This window comes from Porites lutea, chromosome 9 (assembly GCF_958299795.1).
Source record: "Porites lutea chromosome 9, jaPorLute2.1, whole genome shotgun sequence".
Taxonomy (NCBI): domain Eukaryota; kingdom Metazoa; phylum Cnidaria; class Anthozoa; order Scleractinia; family Poritidae; genus Porites; species Porites lutea.
Window position 1 is genome coordinate 33064272 of NC_133209.1, and position 16649 is coordinate 33080920.

Sequence of the window (16649 nt, forward strand, 5' to 3'; positions counted from 1 at the left end):
GAAAATGAAACCTAATACAAAGTTTCGAAATGGTCTCATTTCATGTTATGACCAGTTGACGTGACATGGTCGGTATATAATAGCAGTAGTCACCTGTTCAAACCTAGTCCAGCTGCCGCGTTAAACCATATGTATCTACTTTGATACCCAGCGGTGGAGGAGCTGGAGGAGGAGGAGGCTCCTATACTATACGCATGAAGGCGTTTTTGATAAGTGTGCGTTTCGGTATAATAGGGAGTGGCTTAGCCTGTGTGACAGGCGCAAAGGGGGGAGGGGGAGGGGGAGAGAAAAACCTCGTAGAGAAAAAAGAGGGTAGCTTCTTCCCTTCTCCCTATTTCCCTCTCATTCACCTTTACTTTCTCCTCAATCTCTTCTGACGCGATGCCACACAGGATAGGAGTGGCCGAACTGTTAAATTGTATTCATACCATATGGTATTCGTTAATCCAATAACCGTGACCTACCTATCATAATCCCACATAAACGATATCACCACAAAAAATAAATTGACCATGACACGCGACGATCTGCTGTCTGTCACGACAACAATCCAATGAAAGACAATATGCTGTTGCTAAATTTAGTGACATCAGTTTATGAGTGAACTTGGTCACGTGGGAGACAATACTTAACGCAACAAGGTTTCAGTGCATTCCTATCTGTTAGTGCTGGTACCTTTAGTTGTGTCATAGCCTTCTTGTATGCACGGACGGCAGCAAAATGAGCAAAAAGCCCGATGAAGGAATCCTTAAAGAGATATTTCAACTCTACGATACAACGGGAGGGGACAAGATAGAAGTCAACCAACTCGGACAAGTTCTTAGAGCGGCGGGCTTAAACCCAACACAGAGTGAAGTCCACAAAGTGGAACGCGATGTGGGCAAGGCAACCGTCTCTTTCGAGGAATTTTTGCCCATCTACAACTCTGTCGCTCAGCACATGGCAAGTGTGACAAGCAAGGCCACCCCCGAGCAAGTCGTGGATTGTTTTAAGCATTTTGACCGAGAAGGAGGCGGCTCTATTTCTTCTAGTATGTTACGGCATGTTCTTACTTCCCTGGGAGAGAAGCTCACGGACGAGGAGTTTGACTTGCTAACTACGGGGCATGTAAGCTCAAAAGGCGAAATCAATTACGAAGTATTTGTGCCAGCAATAATGGCCAATGCTGACTACTAATGGAACGTCTATTTGAGATATACACTTTGAACAACAATGGATTTTTACTGACTTGATACTACAATGTAGTTAACGATACTGTCTTTATATTGAAAGGCAATATAGGGTTGAAATAGTTGGAAATATTGACTTCATTGACACGCATTGTTGACCTTATCATTAATTGGTAAAGTCTTTTCCTTTTTTGTCCCTTCACTAGTAATTTCATCCTAAGTTTTTTTCAAAATCTAAATGTCAAACGTTTTTTCTCTGTCCAATTTACTTATTTCTGTCTGGGTTTTGAAAGACTGGTATGGCCTGAAGGAAGTCAAAGAATGTCGCGTTATTAAGAGCAAAGACTATGTTGACGACAGCTTAAAGTATACATTGATCCTTCAAGTCTTTAAACACAAATTAACATATGGCAGCATGAGATAAAAAGAGAGATCGAAAGTTTTTTAACCATAAACCTCCATTGTTTTGTATTGCTATGCTGTTATGTCTGTCATTGTCAGCGCGCGTGCGACGGTTGTATTCAGTACGTAAAACACTTAATAATTGTGTACAGCAAGTCTTAGAATAGTTATGAACAGATATGCTAATTTTATACAAGTTCAAAGAATGCAACAATATGACCATTAAATGCAAATATTGATTTCATGACGTTTATTTTGATATTCAAATAAATTTCAGCCCAGGCGTCTTTCGTGGAAAAGAAAGGCAGGCGCGGATCCAGGGGAGGTGAAATGGGTGAATTTTCACCCCCCCCCCCCCCCCCTTTTTCTGGGCCCCCTTCTTTCTTTTTTTTTCTTATCCCTCAAAGTTGCTCTTGCAAAAGCAACTAAGCACAAAGCCAACCCAGCAACTGATGAGGTTCGTGTGGAGAACCGAAACCATGGTCTTGCCTGATCACAAACTGTGGCAATAACAAAACAGTTTAAGGACTGTTAAGCTTACTCAAAGCTATTACCAAGAGAGGAACTACGCGCTCCAGTCAAAAGACTCATAGTATCTTTAGAAAACACCAAGCTGGAGTTTACTGAGTCACAATTCAATTCTCCATAGTAAATTTATGTAGCTTCAGTTTAGGCGGCAGTTCACTCTTATAATTTTGGATCTGTAAGTCACTATCCGTGATAATTCTGATAATTTAACATTCTGCAAAGAAAACTGACGAGCTGAGCCCAGCGTGATACAGCATTGCAGAAAAACATTACACTCACGGACTAAAAAAAATCTCTTAGTTATTCAGATCCAGAAGGCACTTTGGAGAAAATTGGAACCCTTTTCAGCCGCAATAAAAAAAGCTATACGCTTCAAAAGAGGTCAAAGAAAATGCGCTTGCATCAGAGGGCAAATCCTGCCGACCAGAAAACAATAACTACAGTCAATCGATATGTATGTCATGACCTCTCGGTGTGAAACATGCGGCTAAAATCACATTTGCTCTGTATAAATGCAGAACCTTCCAGAGCATAATCTACCCAGCAGATAAAAACAATTTTACTGGAATAAGCAGCATTTTGGCATGAGGTAAAAGTCGTGTAGGCCTACCACCCCCTTTCATTGGAAATCAATCATGCTGATGCACAGACCTCAAACACCTCAACCAGGCTTTGGTTCTGTTACATTACTACAAAAATTCACCCCCCATTTCAAAATCCTAGATCCGCGCCTGAAAGGTTGGAAGCCCTGAAGATGAATTTCTGAAATAAGCTGGGCTCTTTTATTACATAGAAAATATCAGCAAGTCCACAGCAACAAATAAACCAATGAGTGGTGCCGCATCTCCCAGTTGCACAATTAAACTTTTAGAAAAATATGAAACGGCAAACTGATCCTTACAGCCAGGCGATGAAGTAGTAAACAAAAGAATAAAACAAAAAATATATATTGAAACAAATTGCCCAATATTTCGGTTTGAAAACAAAGCTTCTTCAGGGGCTAAAAGAAAAATGAAAATAAAACTAAAAGTTCGTTACTGACCAGCTTCAGTCCATGCAAAAAGATGCTTCCGGCTTACTGACCTCTCCCTTTGCTTTGGGCAAAAATATACATTGTTTTTCTCTCTGAGTGTCTCACGCTTCCCATCTGCTCCCAAAACCAGTCTGAGAGCCCCTAATACTTGTCTAGACTACCATATCACCCCGTCCGGGGAATCTATAGCAACCTCGTCCCAAGGGTGCTTTTCCCTGGCTTTGGCCCCACCTCTAAAGCCAGGGAAAAGCGTCTTGATCTTGGGGACGAGGTTGGTTCTATAGCCGATTGGGCCATTAGCCCCCTGGTTATGCGTTTTCATCTCTTATATCCTTTTTCTCTTTTTTTCTTTTCTTTCTTTCTTTCTTTCTTTCTTTTGTTTTGAGCGCCATTTTTAAATCTCGAGAGTGAGAGAGGAGCAAAGGCTCATTTCCCGATTGGCGGCTGCCAATCGATAGGATGTACGCTAGTTCAGGGGTAGTTTGTCGCGCCTTTACTCACGACCCAACTTATCGTGGATGAAAAGTGACGGGTTATAAGAATATACGGATACTAAAGACGACTTTAACTCAATCACACCCTGTCCAAACCCAGCTCCTTTGTACGTTTTTCGCGCGATCATGAACCGCCTACTCATGAACGCGGCACGCGAGGGACCTTACCGCATGATTCACCCGCATTCTTTGCACACACCAAAAAGAAGTACAAAGGTCCATCCAGGTACGATGGAGAAACGTGAGCTTCATTGCATAAAGTTTTACCAGGGCTCCTGGTTTTACTATTTTTCAAGAGAATAGTGCGTATTTTTGTTTTCGTGACTACAAGGCGTTAAGATTTCGTGACATCAGCTGATGTTCTGACTGACCAATTACAAGCTTTGTCGACTTGACATGAGTAAAATCAGAAGCCCAGCCTTCTTTCATTCTGGGTGGATCATACCATCACACATTTTACGAAGACTAACTTTACCAACCAACAGCAGATTTCGCTGGGATCCTCTGCATTTCACAAAATGGCTGCAAATTGTGGATGGCTGTGGTCGTTCATCTGGCTAATAATTCTCCTCTGCCTAGCCTGGCCTCTTGGTATATTAGCGGCTGTACTCTACGCGATCTTTTCACCTTTCGCCGCTTGCTGCAAGCCTTGTACTGATTTTACTAACTTTCTTATGGAACATGGAGTGAAACTGCCTTATACTGCCGCATCTAATATGGTAAACGGTCGCTCTGGGTGTTAAACATCCATGTGAACGCTGAACAACTCGAGTGAGTACGTCTAGACTGTTTACCTGAACTGCTCCAAATGATTACTGTACGTGTTTGTAGATGTCTTGAAGAAAGATGAGATGTTCACTTGTGAGAACTCTTACCAAACTGAATTGTGAGAAAAGTCGTCGAGGAAAGCAAGATTTAGCTTTGTAATCGTTCACACACGCCCTAGATTATAGACTCACTATATCTACTAGTAGTTTCGAGAATGCTTTTATTTGTCAGTTATGTGGAATTCACGGATGCCTTTGTTTCTCTTACCGTCAATTGCTCTTGGTGGTGAAACAATTGTTCTGTGGTCTCGGTGGGTAGATCTTCGATTGTGTGGGTATGAGACGCTGTGAAGTTATATATAGTATGAATAAATAAGCGAAGTGGGGCTGAAGTCTTTGGTTTTGTCTGGCAGACAATTGGCTTGCTGATCACCGACTCATAAAAGCGAAAGGGATCATGTGTATTTAAGGCATCTGTCGACCGATGCTCGGTCGACATATCTATCAAAAGTATCGAACGAGAGTCGGTCAGTATTTGGTCAATACTTGGTTGCTATATCGGTCAATGTCGGTGGAACATCGGCTGTAATTGGCCTCTGTCAACCAACAGGCATGTTGGGCGATAGTCGATCACTAGTTTGTCGATAAGCTACCGACCCTCGATCGATACTCAGTTGACTGGGTGTTTTCTACATATCGCCCTACAGTCAGTCGGTACATCGGCCGACAATCAACTTTCAGTCGGGCAACTCTTGGTCATTATGTCAATACTCAGTTGATCATTGGTCAGTACATCCTGCAAACTGAGGTCGGTCTTTGACCCAACGTCAGTTGCTCACACCCAGCATGGTTAAACCAAGTATGTAAGTCAAACCGAGGACAGGTTTTGACGCGAGGATGGCTCCCTACAAACTGAACAAACTGAGTACGGTTAACCGAGTATGTAAGTCAAACCAAGGACGGTTTTTGATCCGATGACAGTTTGTTGAAACCAAGGTCGGTTGCTCAGAACAATCTATTGATCCAGACTAACAAAATATTGATCGACATATCATGTCATATTGACATATCGACTGGCATATCCTATCCTATCATACTGACATATCGACCAACATATCAACTGATTTGTTGGCCAAATAATGACAGAGTGTCGGCCGATGTATCGACTGACTCTCGGCCGATACTGTTGGCCGATATGTGTGACAGTCGATAGTCCACTTATATGCCCCCGACTGTTGACTGCGACATAATGATTGATGTGTTGGCAGGTCATCGACCAAGATATCAACCAAGTGGTGACTGATAGTGGCTACTGCAGGTCAAAAGGTGTTGACCAACATGTCAATGGAGTGTCGACCAACTCTCGACCAACTGTCGATCAATATGTCGACCGAGTGACAGTCGATAGTTCACCAAGAGATACCTTAAATACACATGGTCATCTTGTAATATTATTGTCTATTGTAATTGACGGTGCAGATCAAGCTGGAGTTTGGAGACTGCCTTAACCATGGACTGGACCCTTGGATCTGTTGTCAGGCGAAATCAGTCTGGAAGAAACAGTTAGTTATTTACTTCCTCTACCCCTTTTGAGGCCAAGCTTATACAAATTCTTGTAACAAGTATTAAAGAGGAAACACTGATCAGCAATATATAAAATGCTGCTTTTAAAAATTCTCAGTTTCCTAATCCTGACCCCCAAACTTCAGAGTCTTTAAGTGTCTGATACTGTTAGCATTTTGCAAAAATACCCCTATTGGTAAAAGACACATCACAGATAAGTTTTATCCTGTTAAATGTCATAATTAAACGTCTTCAACACTTACTTCCAATAAAAAAGTGCAAATTTCTTAAGGTGATAATTGTGTCAGCACAACCCCAAAAGGTACTTCCTCAATGTGTATCCTAAATGCTCACACAGGAGGATCAGTGGTAGCGAGTTCATTCCTTTGACTGAAGGCAAAACACTCAAAATTGGAGGGTGTCTCTTACTAGAGAGTATCATGGTGATGTCTGAAAGAGGCAGTCTCTTTCAAAATGAAGTTTGGCAATTGATGGCCATATGGTATTTTAAAGAAGCTTAAAATTAATACCCTCAGAGACTACAACCTAAAACTAACAGTCCTGAACAATTATGTATACATTAAACTAGTTGACAATTTTCCATGGCCATGCTTCATTGACCATAGAAATGACACTGATCAAAATATTCAAAACACTCAACAGTGGTTCCACTGCAAAGTTTTGAATGTTAACCAGTATAGACCATGGAAAATTTAGTGAGAATATTAGGTGTAGCCTACATATTTTTTGGGCAGGGAAAGCTGCTTCATGTTTGAAATGCTGTAGTTGCTATCCGTGATTTTATTGCTGAGAATTTTTGGGGAAAGTTTGAAACCCTTTGGAGGCATTAGTGCTGAAGAAGAAGGTGGGGTAGGGAGAAGCAGGGGGATATCATTGCTTAATATTAGGGACACTCAGTAGGCTGGTAAATGGAGTCTCTGATTGGTGCAGAACGTCACTAATAGATTGATAACTGCCAGTTCATTATGAGATGATCTCTTTTGTTTGAGACTTATCTTAATGACATACAGAAGCTGTGTAACTTTCCATTTTGCTGTTGAGAACTCTTAAGTTTGATGAATGTGGTTTGTACCATGAGCTGAAGAGGCCAGCAAAAGCATATTTCTATGATCTCTTGGAAAAAATCTGCTAACAGTCTATTTATGTTTGTGATTTTTTTCCTCCTAAATGATTTGGGGGAAATTCTGATAAGAAATGCTTTATGAGAAGTCATCATCAACAATGTGATATTTTTTAACGAAGCAAGGAGGGTTTCCTTCATTAAAAAACTATCCCAGCAAAAATAGCATTTCAGGTACCAACAATTAGGAGATAGCAAGAGACATTGAAATCTTTGTAGGGCCCAAATTTAATAGCTCCACAAAGCAATTCAAAAAAACATGCGAGAAATATTACATTTACAACAGCAGCCATGAGATTTACTATATTAATTTTTCAAACTCTATAAGCAGGGAGCATTTGACAATTTGATGACCTGCATGTCATTTTCCAGAAGTTAGAGCGGTAACCATCATCACCAATAAATATTAGGGAGTGCTTCTTATTTTCACAGTGTTTGTAGGCCAGCATTTTCTCTCCTCTTTCCCACACTCCGTTTCCCTTCCACTGTAAAGTCCCAACTTTGCCTCAACCTCGTTCCCAGGTTCTCTCTCCTACCTGTTGAATGGGTAGGAGAGAACCCTGGGAATAAGGTTGACTTTGACCCACCCCAACTCCTTGACTTTTTCAGTGGTTACGTGAGCAAAAATGTTTGCACATCCAAAGTATACATCTGCAAAGCAGGCTATTGAGTGTGTATTTTTTTCACTGGGCTCAGTTGGAATTGTAATTTAGTATTGTGATGAATTAGTATAGGTAATAGCATGATTCATGCTAAATATCACGTACAAATCATGCTATTATTTGTTTATACTACTAAGTATTTCAAATTAAGCTGAAATACCACTGCTCTAAGCCAATCAAATTGCAGAAATTTCTCATGTAGTAGTATAATCATATTTATTTGCTGATTTAATGCCGCCTTTGGATAAATGCCACCCTCGAATAAACACCGCATCACACTTCAGCATTTATTCCAATAATAGACTCAAAAAGCAAATGCAGTAATATCAAGTTTGAGCAAGCCTAAAAAATATTTTCCTTGATTGTAACAATGTTTTAGGATCAATATATTCGAAGCTCAAAGAAATATAGTCAAAACACGAGAACAGTATACAGTAGTTCAGCTTAATCAAGCTTTGAAAAGTTGCTTACATTGCATGATAACAATGTTTTTCAGTTTGAAGTGAAATTGAAATGTTCAGTTACCATACTGTTGTTTGTAAAAAATAAATTGAATTTTAAATAAAAGCCGCCGTCTTATAAACGCTGCACTCAAATCGAGGAAAATTTAATGAACACCACAGCATTTAATCGAATGAATACAGATTAGTCAAAATGGACAATGATTACAGTTTGAAACTAAGCCTTTTCGTAAAAGATACTCGAGAAATATGTGTGTTTACCTTTGGTTACTCAATATTGCAAAATATTATCATCCTCACCACCCACTAACCAGCAGAAAGTGTAAGTATTTTAGACACTGCAGAAGTTTTTTGAAAGAAGAGCAAGGTAGAAAATACAAAATTCAGCAATGACTGATTCGCTACACCCAGTCAGACCATTGATGACAAATGATGGGGAAACGAACTTTGCAAATAAATTGACAAACACCTTGGGGGTTAGTGGGGACATCAAGAACAGACGGATACACTATAGTCTAGAGAGGCTGACCCAGCTTGTACTGAAATTAAAGGAAATGGCTTAAGAACACCTGGGAGTAACTCTGGGTGCCTGTCTTAGAGAGGCTTATGTTCAGAGGCGTTCGACGGATTAAGGTTTTTTCACCCTAAACAGTTTACCATGTCCAGGTACTATCCAGTCTGCAATTTCCAGTACTTTTTGTCTACTCTTTCTGTGCTTTTCTGGGGATTCACTAAATTCTTCCCACAATTTATCATCCTCTTCATGTTCAAATAAATCTCCGCAGATAACAACAGTTCCATATTCCGTGCCTCTAACGATGACACTAACGTCCTGAGAGGTGTGGCCTGGAGTGGAAATCACCTGGACGTTTTCTCCATCAATGCAGTATGGCATTCCTTCTTTAAAGTTCTCGGGAAGGTCGGTGTAAATATCCTCTTCATTTAAAATATCATGAGACACCATGCACATAGCTTTTGGAAAAATATTAAGGTTGCCCACGTGGTCCACATGTCCGTGAGTGCAAACAACGAAGTCGACGTCTTGAGGAGAAACTTTGTGTTGCTCCAATTTTTCAAGAAGGCGTTCCTTATCTCGCGGACTTCCAGTGTCCACAATAATTCTTTTTCCGTTTCCAGTGATCATAGTGCATGTTCCATTAGCCCTGTATCTGTCTTTTTCGTCCGTATAACCATAACCATCGAGTAAAACTGAAACATTGTACAAAAACTCTTCTGGTTGTACTTCCGCCATCTTTAGCGAATCCGAGAAAGAGTGGTAACTATCACAAGCCGCTGATCAGCTGTTTGACAGGCGCAAGTTTTAAACAAAAAGAAATCAGCAAAAATCGCGACGAAAATATAACGACGAATACAGCGAGTACTACGTCAAAGACTTTCCTTTTTCAATCAAAAACGACCCTCCACCTTACAGTTGGTAAAAAGAAATGTCGGGTAGTGAGCAAGAAGGCAAAGCAGAGGCCAAAATGGTTTCCATTCCGCTGTCATCTGACGAAGAGACGCCAGGAGGTTAGTGCATGTAGTAGGCGAACTTAAGACTCGTAAGCTCTTATTAAGCACTTAATGCTAGTTGAAAACGGAATATCTTATGAATGGGATTCAACCCATTTCCTCCTCTCACAGTGGTGGGAAATCTTTTTTAATTATGGTATATAGATTCAAACCATTTTAGTGTCAAAGATGGCCAGAGTCAAATTCAATATGTCTGTATAATTTCCACACAGCCCAATAAACTCTCCAGTCTCATGCTATTCCAAAGAGCATAACTAATTGAACAATACTTGGTGGTTGTATTTTAGGTACAAGTGGTCATCATTCGAGCCTTCAGAGTTATAGTCATGCAGGAAGAGATATTAGTGTGCTCCAAAGTAAGATATAATTGTCTATTATAGATACATTGTACACTGTTGTATCAGGCCTTGGGAATACTATTTAAGGTGATTCCCTAGTAAAGAACCTAACATCGATTGTAGATGAAACTTGGTACACTGATGTAACAAGTCAAGAAGATGATAAAAAGGTAATAAAAAGTGGGGGTCACCGTGCTCGTTTTGACGTCACAATGCTGACAAATACGGCTATTTTGGACCCTTTGACAAAAACCACCCACAGCCCAAAACTAGACAAAAAGGAAAGATTTTTTCAATGATGCATGTGGTATCGCACAGAATTTGACTTTAATGTATTGTTTATCCACTTACGTACCAGAAAAATGCCTTTTAATGCCCTTGTTTTTACTTTACGCTCCTAAGTAGAATTAAATTGGACACGCGCTATTCGACACGTGGTAGCTCAATCTGTACAATTTAATAAAATTGCCGAAAAACTGAACATAGATTTGTGCCAATTTTTTTTTTCACTGAAAGGTAGCACTGCCCTTATTAAAATCATGAAATAAAAAATGAGGGTCACCGTACTCGTTTTTGCGGTAGAGCTGCAGAAAGTGCACACCAAATGCATTTTCCTTGATGTTTGAGAGAGGACTGGGGCGAGTTTCAAAATAGAATGTATGCGAAAGGGGGAAGAAAGTATTAAAAAATCTGTTTTTACAGAATTTACATCGAGATATCACATTTAGGACACAATGTGATAAAGAAAGCGTTTAAATGAAAATCAGAGTGAATAAGCACAAATTAAACATCCACTATTGAGGTTCTCCATGAGGAAGTCGAACTCAGCAACACGCATACTGCTTATGTTTTGCACATTCCCACCACATTGAGTCTCACCTCGGCAAGAAACAACCGCAAGCAAAAATTGCAATAGCGTTTCTCTTCGGTCAATTTCATTTTAATAATGTTACTTCACATGCTCTTTTTTACGGAGGCTATCTTGTTATGCGCAGTAAGAGATACGCAGTGCAAAACCAGGGAATCACCTTAAGTACCCCTCTTCTCTTCAGGGTAAAGGTATTGGCTACTAGACCATCAAAGGGTTTCATTCAGCATATGCTGCCAAATTATTTTTAGAGTGGAATATCTGCCCAGCTGGTTTTTGATGGTATTCAATGTCATGCCATCAAAAACTAAAATCAAAACTATTGGATGCCTGAAGCTACTGTTTTGACATGTTTATGGAATATTAATAAAATAATATACGACCTTGCCAAGTCTCAGGCAGGGTCTCAGGTCTGTGTGATTCTCCTCCGCTTAGTTATTCCTCAAAATGTGTGCAGAACTTTATAGGGCTTAAGATGGGTACGCCTTATTATTTTTGTGCTCTTCATTCTCGGAGGGGCACAAATATTGCGGCCGAAAGTTAGGCAAGTGACTGATGTTTACTGTAGTTTTGCCACAATTTTGTGCAGTTTTCCCCACCTAAACACTTTTTTTAAAAATTTCACTGTTCAGAAATGTCATTTTTACAAATGTGATGCTCCCTTATTTGCAGCTATTTTACTATTGTAAGGTGTCATGACAGTCACAAAAATGATATTAGTTGTTATAAAACGTACTGTTACAAAATAATGCGTCTACATGTAGGTGAAGTAACAGATGAGGAAAAGGATGAGGCAGATGAGAAAAACCGGCTCATCACACAAGTACTGGAACTTCAAAACACTTTAGATGGTGAGTAGTAAAATACAAAGCTAACTCTTACAGAATGTAATAGTAAATAACACACTGCAATATTTATTTAGGCTGTAGTCAATGATCTGTCTAGATATACCATTGACCTTAAAAAAGTGTGGACATGGACTGTGCAAGGAAAAAGAATAATATTGATTTAATTATTTTGCTAACCATCACATTATTTAATATTTAATTGCATTTACCTTGTCATAGACATTGATTTACAGTCATTTATTGCTCTGATATTTTTTGTTGAATTTATAGTACCTGCCTATTATCCCTAATTGCTATTTATTTATTTTGCCAAAGTGAGAATAATACATTATTTAAATCTATAAAAAAATGACAATCCAGCAAGGAGCATGGAAAAAACTAAGAAGTTCATAATGCTTGGGCTCTCTAGAAACGGAAAGGAAGAAGAACTATTAAATAAGTGGAGTGAAACAGAAATTGAAAGACAAGTTTATCCTAAACCTACAATAAAATAGATAAGATAAGTCTATTTCATAGCAGGTTTGTCATAAACAAAATTAATGTTACATTAATTTTCTTTTAGATTTGTCACAGCGGGTTGATGCTGTTAAAGATGAAAATCTTAAACTCAAATCAGAAAATCAGGTACTGAAAGCGCACGTTCCGACAACTTCGTTAAATTTTGTACCGATTCAGTGTTTTGAGTTCACCCTTTCTGGTGGTTATTTCAGAGATGCTCTATATGTCTACTCACCTCTTTCACTCATAAAAGAGTCAAAACCCAAAATTTATTAATGACTATACTTCATATACTGTATGATGAATAATATTTTATTGCAATTAATAATTCCTCGTTCCCAGGTTCTCTCTCTTACCCCTCTCTCTCTCTCTCTCTCTCTCTCTCTCTCTCTCTCTCTCTTGCTCCGTAGGGACGGGTAATAGAGAACCCTGGGATCAAGGTTGGAATAACAGATAAATAATTAACCCAGTACATGTAATGCAAAAGTGCTGCAAGATAGGTTTTCCATGATTAATGGTCCCATCACTGGATTTTGTAATGTGAAGGGGGCGGGGGGGCACATTTTATGTATTTGGTCCATTACTGACTCTGATATACAACTGTGAAAAAACGTTGTCACTTAAATTTATAAACCATCAACGATGAGGCTTCAAGAATTTATGGATATATATTCATTAGCACGACAAATTTAAAGTTCTTTCAAAAACTGTTTGCATTGTGACAAGCTGCTCATGCGGATGCAAATCCTTAGGGTACTTTGTTTAAGGCATGCTGTTGTCTTTTTGTGTCTTCCAAGAAAGCGTTTAGTGTGTATTAGCGTTAGCAAAATGGCTGCGCTCTTCAACTGTAGAGATCTCTGATGTGCCCTGCATAGGTAAAGTTGAGAGCTTATCGCCAAGAAAACTGGAAACCATTTGATCTTTTTTGGAATCCATCATCATGAAAAGATTTAATAATTTTAACTTTTCTGGAGTGAACTTTGAATTTGCAATGCTGATAAAGTTATACCTATAAATCCATTTTGTCTTCATTCATGACCTATACTTTGCAAGCGATAGCTTTTCATTCAGGTGTATATATGGTTACATATTAATGAGAGTTTTAAAAGGTTTTGCTTTAATTAAAATTATTCCCCACTCCCCCTTAGAAAATATTATGTTATTTTTGTAGTAGAACCCTGAGATTGTCAATGTGCTTTTGAGTGAAAAAATGAAAGAATTTCGCATGAAACTGTCACTGTCAAGTGAAAATCAAGTCTCATTTCCATACAAAATAAGATGACTAAATCAAACACAAAGATCATATTGAAAGGTGGATGACTTATTTCTAAGTGGGTCTGAATGTCATATTAAGATGCCATTACAACTCAGCGAGTGTATGACAAGTGCTCGCTCATAAATCCATAACATTCAGATCCCATAAACATCTGTAAGTTAGGGCTTGTTACTCTCCATATTACATACCAGGGTATCCAAATAGCAAGCAATCTGTAAGGCAAGAATTGACTGTGCATTCAGCTATGAATTATATATTATGTGCTTCATACATGAAGTGTAGATTGATGGTCTACTTCCCAGAGTGTAGTCACAGCAATGGCTTTACATTACAGTGACAACTTGTACCTGATGAGCTAACATGATCTTTTGTACCTTGTTTAAATTTTAATATTCAAACTATTTGATGCATTTTGGTTAATATTATCGATCATTAGGTGCTTGGACAATACATAGAGAACCTGATGTCAGCTTCAAGTGTGTTTCAGCCAGCCAACCCTGATGGCAAGAAGAGGTGTGCACTGATCCATTTATACAGGCTTCTGAAACAACGTTTCCTATTAGAAATATATAGAGAAACTGTATAGATTGCCACATAATAGAACTTTCTGCTGGATAATGCAACCACCTGAAAATTCTGCATAATTTCCCTGTCAGAAGGCGTCAATTATAATAATAATCATAACTATAACAAAATTGTCAAATCTGATTGGCTATCAACTGCCCTGAATTCAGCCTTAATTGGACAGTTTAATAGGACAGTACGCGTCATGCCTAAGTAATTAATCAGAACGCGCCATCACGCGCGCGCTTATATGGCTTTTTTTTTTCACTACTAGCAAAACAAAATTTCGAATTTCTTGTGTTTTGATGTAAAAAATAGCCTATTATATTACAAATTTTGTTAAAATTATGATTAACTGGTAACAGAACTTCGTGTCGTCCAATTCGGTCTGTAATCATACTCGTGATTAAACAAATTGGACTCCCGCTACGCGGTCGTCCGATTTTGTTAATCACTCGCATTACTTATGCCACTGAAACTTGATGGACACTGTACAAGCATGTTTTAGGCTGTGTGGCTTTGACCAGTCCAATAGTAAGATGCTGACACAAAATTTTATGTAATGTTTTTTAATCTTGTGATTCTTGGGCCTAAATGTTTGAAAATTATTAGCACAAAATCCAGAGGTAGTTTTTGTTACTACCCTTGTGCTCTGTATAAAAAAAACCAGGGCTAAAGCTAACAAGCCAACTATAACAACTTCAGCGTGATTTTTAAAACCTTTCCTACTAACTTTATATTGCTTGAAAAAACCCCTTCACCATTGTTCTATACCCTGCCCCTCCCTCCCTCCCTGAGGTGTTGATATCTGCTGATGGTAATTGCGAGTTTCTTCCTTTATTTAGGTCAAGTCCTTCAAAGCCAGGAACAAAAAAGGGAGAGAAGAGATGACGAATTTTATGCAAAATAATTATTTACTTGTACAGAACAACTGTACGTGCATGTATATATCACAAGATTCGTTGCAGTTGCTAATAAATGGTATTTGAATTTATACTTGAAAACTAGGATCTATCTTTTGTGTTTTGTCGAATGCCTATGCGTTTTAGTATTTCTATTCATATTTTCTTTGAAAAATAACACCTTGCAAAACAAATTCCATTTGGAGGACAAGAAGGAGCTCCCACCACATAACACCTAGCACAGGGTGAAGCGGAGAAGTGCTTTTAGAATCGTACTACAATTATAATTATGTTACTGTAAAATTATGTTTATGGCAGACCTTATAAACATTAATTGCTTGGAAAGTATTTTTTAGTTGCAAAATAAATATAAGATTTAAGGCATTTATAATGGTTATTACAAATAAAGAAGAGATTTCCAGTTGTCATTCTTCAAAGAATAAAGTATACAGTAAGTGTTTAGGACTTGTATCCTGCCTACAGACGTCTATGAAAACAGACAAACGGAGAGGATGACATTGGACAATTTTAAAAACTGATAACTAACCTATGGTCCTCTGAGTGTCCCTAACTAACTACACTCAAATCAATCAGATCAAATTGGAGTTTGAAAATGTCAGTTTTTTTAGGAGAGTTGAAAATTGAAGAAACCGATAAAAACCCTCACGCCGGAGACGCGACTGAGATCCAACATCAAACTCAACCCACCTACAGCATCGACGCTGCGACTCGAACCCAGGCCACATTGCTTAGAGGCGAGTGCTCTCACAGCTGCGCTATCCTTGCTCCTCATTCCCTTGTTTCACACGGGAAAGGCCGTGACGCCCACGAGGACCAAAGGAAGTTATGTGATGTCGACTTGCAAAAAGAGAAAGACGTCTGAGTACAGTAGTTATTCATGGAGTTGATCTTTTTTTGTTTTTGTTTTTTGTTATGTTTTGTTTTTGTTTTTGTTTTTTCCACGAATGGCTCGAAAACTAAAAATGAATTACCCTGCAATTCAATATACTACATCTGCTCCGTTTCAGGACTATAAGTAAGGACTTTCCTCTCAATCAATCTCAGCTAATCTTGCTTGCCGTTGCCTTAGGATTTTGGCAGATATTGTCGTGCACACTATAGTCATATTACTCCTCAATTTTCGCTCTCACTAAGTTTGGACAACCCTGTCTTTTCCTGATCAATTTGATCTGTTCAGAACATTTTATCTTATAGCACTTTTAGGACCAAGGGGTCGTGAGGTGATAGACATTTGTAAGATCGTTTGGTGTACTTTTTGGTAGCTAACTTAGCCCTCGCGAGAACGTGGCTCGTGATTTATTTCTTACCGTTTCGGCGACCTAACTATCCTAAAGACTGATTTGTGCCAAATTGCACGATTTTCTGTCTTGCTGAAAATCTTCCATTAGCCAAGTGTCAGCTCTAAGTGTTGTCCTTCTCAACAGCAGATTGCCTCAAGAGAAATTTCTCTTTCGGCTGCATTTATATCATAAGGAGGCATATGCTTATTGGAGATTGCAACGTTTAGTTAACCTTTGGTTGGTATTTCACTGCTTGTTCCTCACCGGTTGGGGAAAGGAGGTATTTTCGAGTCTCCAGCGAACT

The 16649-nt window shown here is 38.9% G+C and overlaps 3 protein-coding genes across 3 annotated transcripts; 2 read left to right on the plus strand and 1 right to left on the minus strand.

The window, feature by feature from the left end:
• The first annotated feature begins 720 nt into the window (after positions 1–720).
• LOC140949215 (myosin-2 essential light chain-like) lies at positions 721–1176 on the plus strand. The gene has a single exon (XM_073398443.1). It carries the CDS (start codon positions 721–723, stop codon positions 1174–1176), a length of 456 nt encoding a protein of 151 aa, XP_073254544.1.
• A 6672-nt stretch (positions 1177–7848) lies between these two features.
• On the minus strand, positions 7849–9495 carry LOC140947871 (metallo-beta-lactamase domain-containing protein 1-like). The gene has a single exon (XM_073397084.1). The coding sequence runs from the start codon at positions 9470–9472 to the stop codon at positions 8849–8851; it is 624 nt and encodes a 207-aa protein (XP_073253185.1). The 5' UTR covers positions 9473–9495; the 3' UTR covers positions 7849–8848.
• A 44-nt stretch (positions 9496–9539) lies between these two features.
• Positions 9540–15138, plus strand: LOC140947872 (uncharacterized). The gene is made up of 6 exons (XM_073397085.1): positions 9540–9747; positions 10038–10106; positions 11721–11807; positions 12367–12428; positions 14015–14091; positions 14988–15138. Exons 1-6 carry the CDS (start codon positions 9666–9668, stop codon positions 15031–15033), a joined length of 423 nt encoding a protein of 140 aa, XP_073253186.1. The 5' UTR covers positions 9540–9665; the 3' UTR covers positions 15034–15138.
• The last annotated feature ends 1511 nt before the right edge of the window (positions 15139–16649 follow it).

Coding starts and splice junctions, on each gene's coding strand:
- LOC140949215 (XM_073398443.1), top strand. CDS start 721: ATGAGCAAAAAGCCCGATGAAGGAATCCTTAAAGAGATATTTCAACTC.
- LOC140947871 (XM_073397084.1), bottom strand. CDS start 9,472: ATGGCGGAAGTACAACCAGAAGAGTTTTTGTACAATGTTTCAGTTTTA.
- LOC140947872 (XM_073397085.1), top strand. CDS start 9,666: ATGTCGGGTAGTGAGCAAGAAGGCAAAGCAGAGGCCAAAATGGTTTCC. Junction 10,107..11,720: donor AGATATTAGTGTGCTCCAAA/GTAAGATATAAT, acceptor GTCTACATGTAG/GTGAAGTAACAGATGAGGAA. Junction 12,429..14,014: donor AACTCAAATCAGAAAATCAG/GTACTGAAAGCG, acceptor ATCGATCATTAG/GTGCTTGGACAATACATAGA.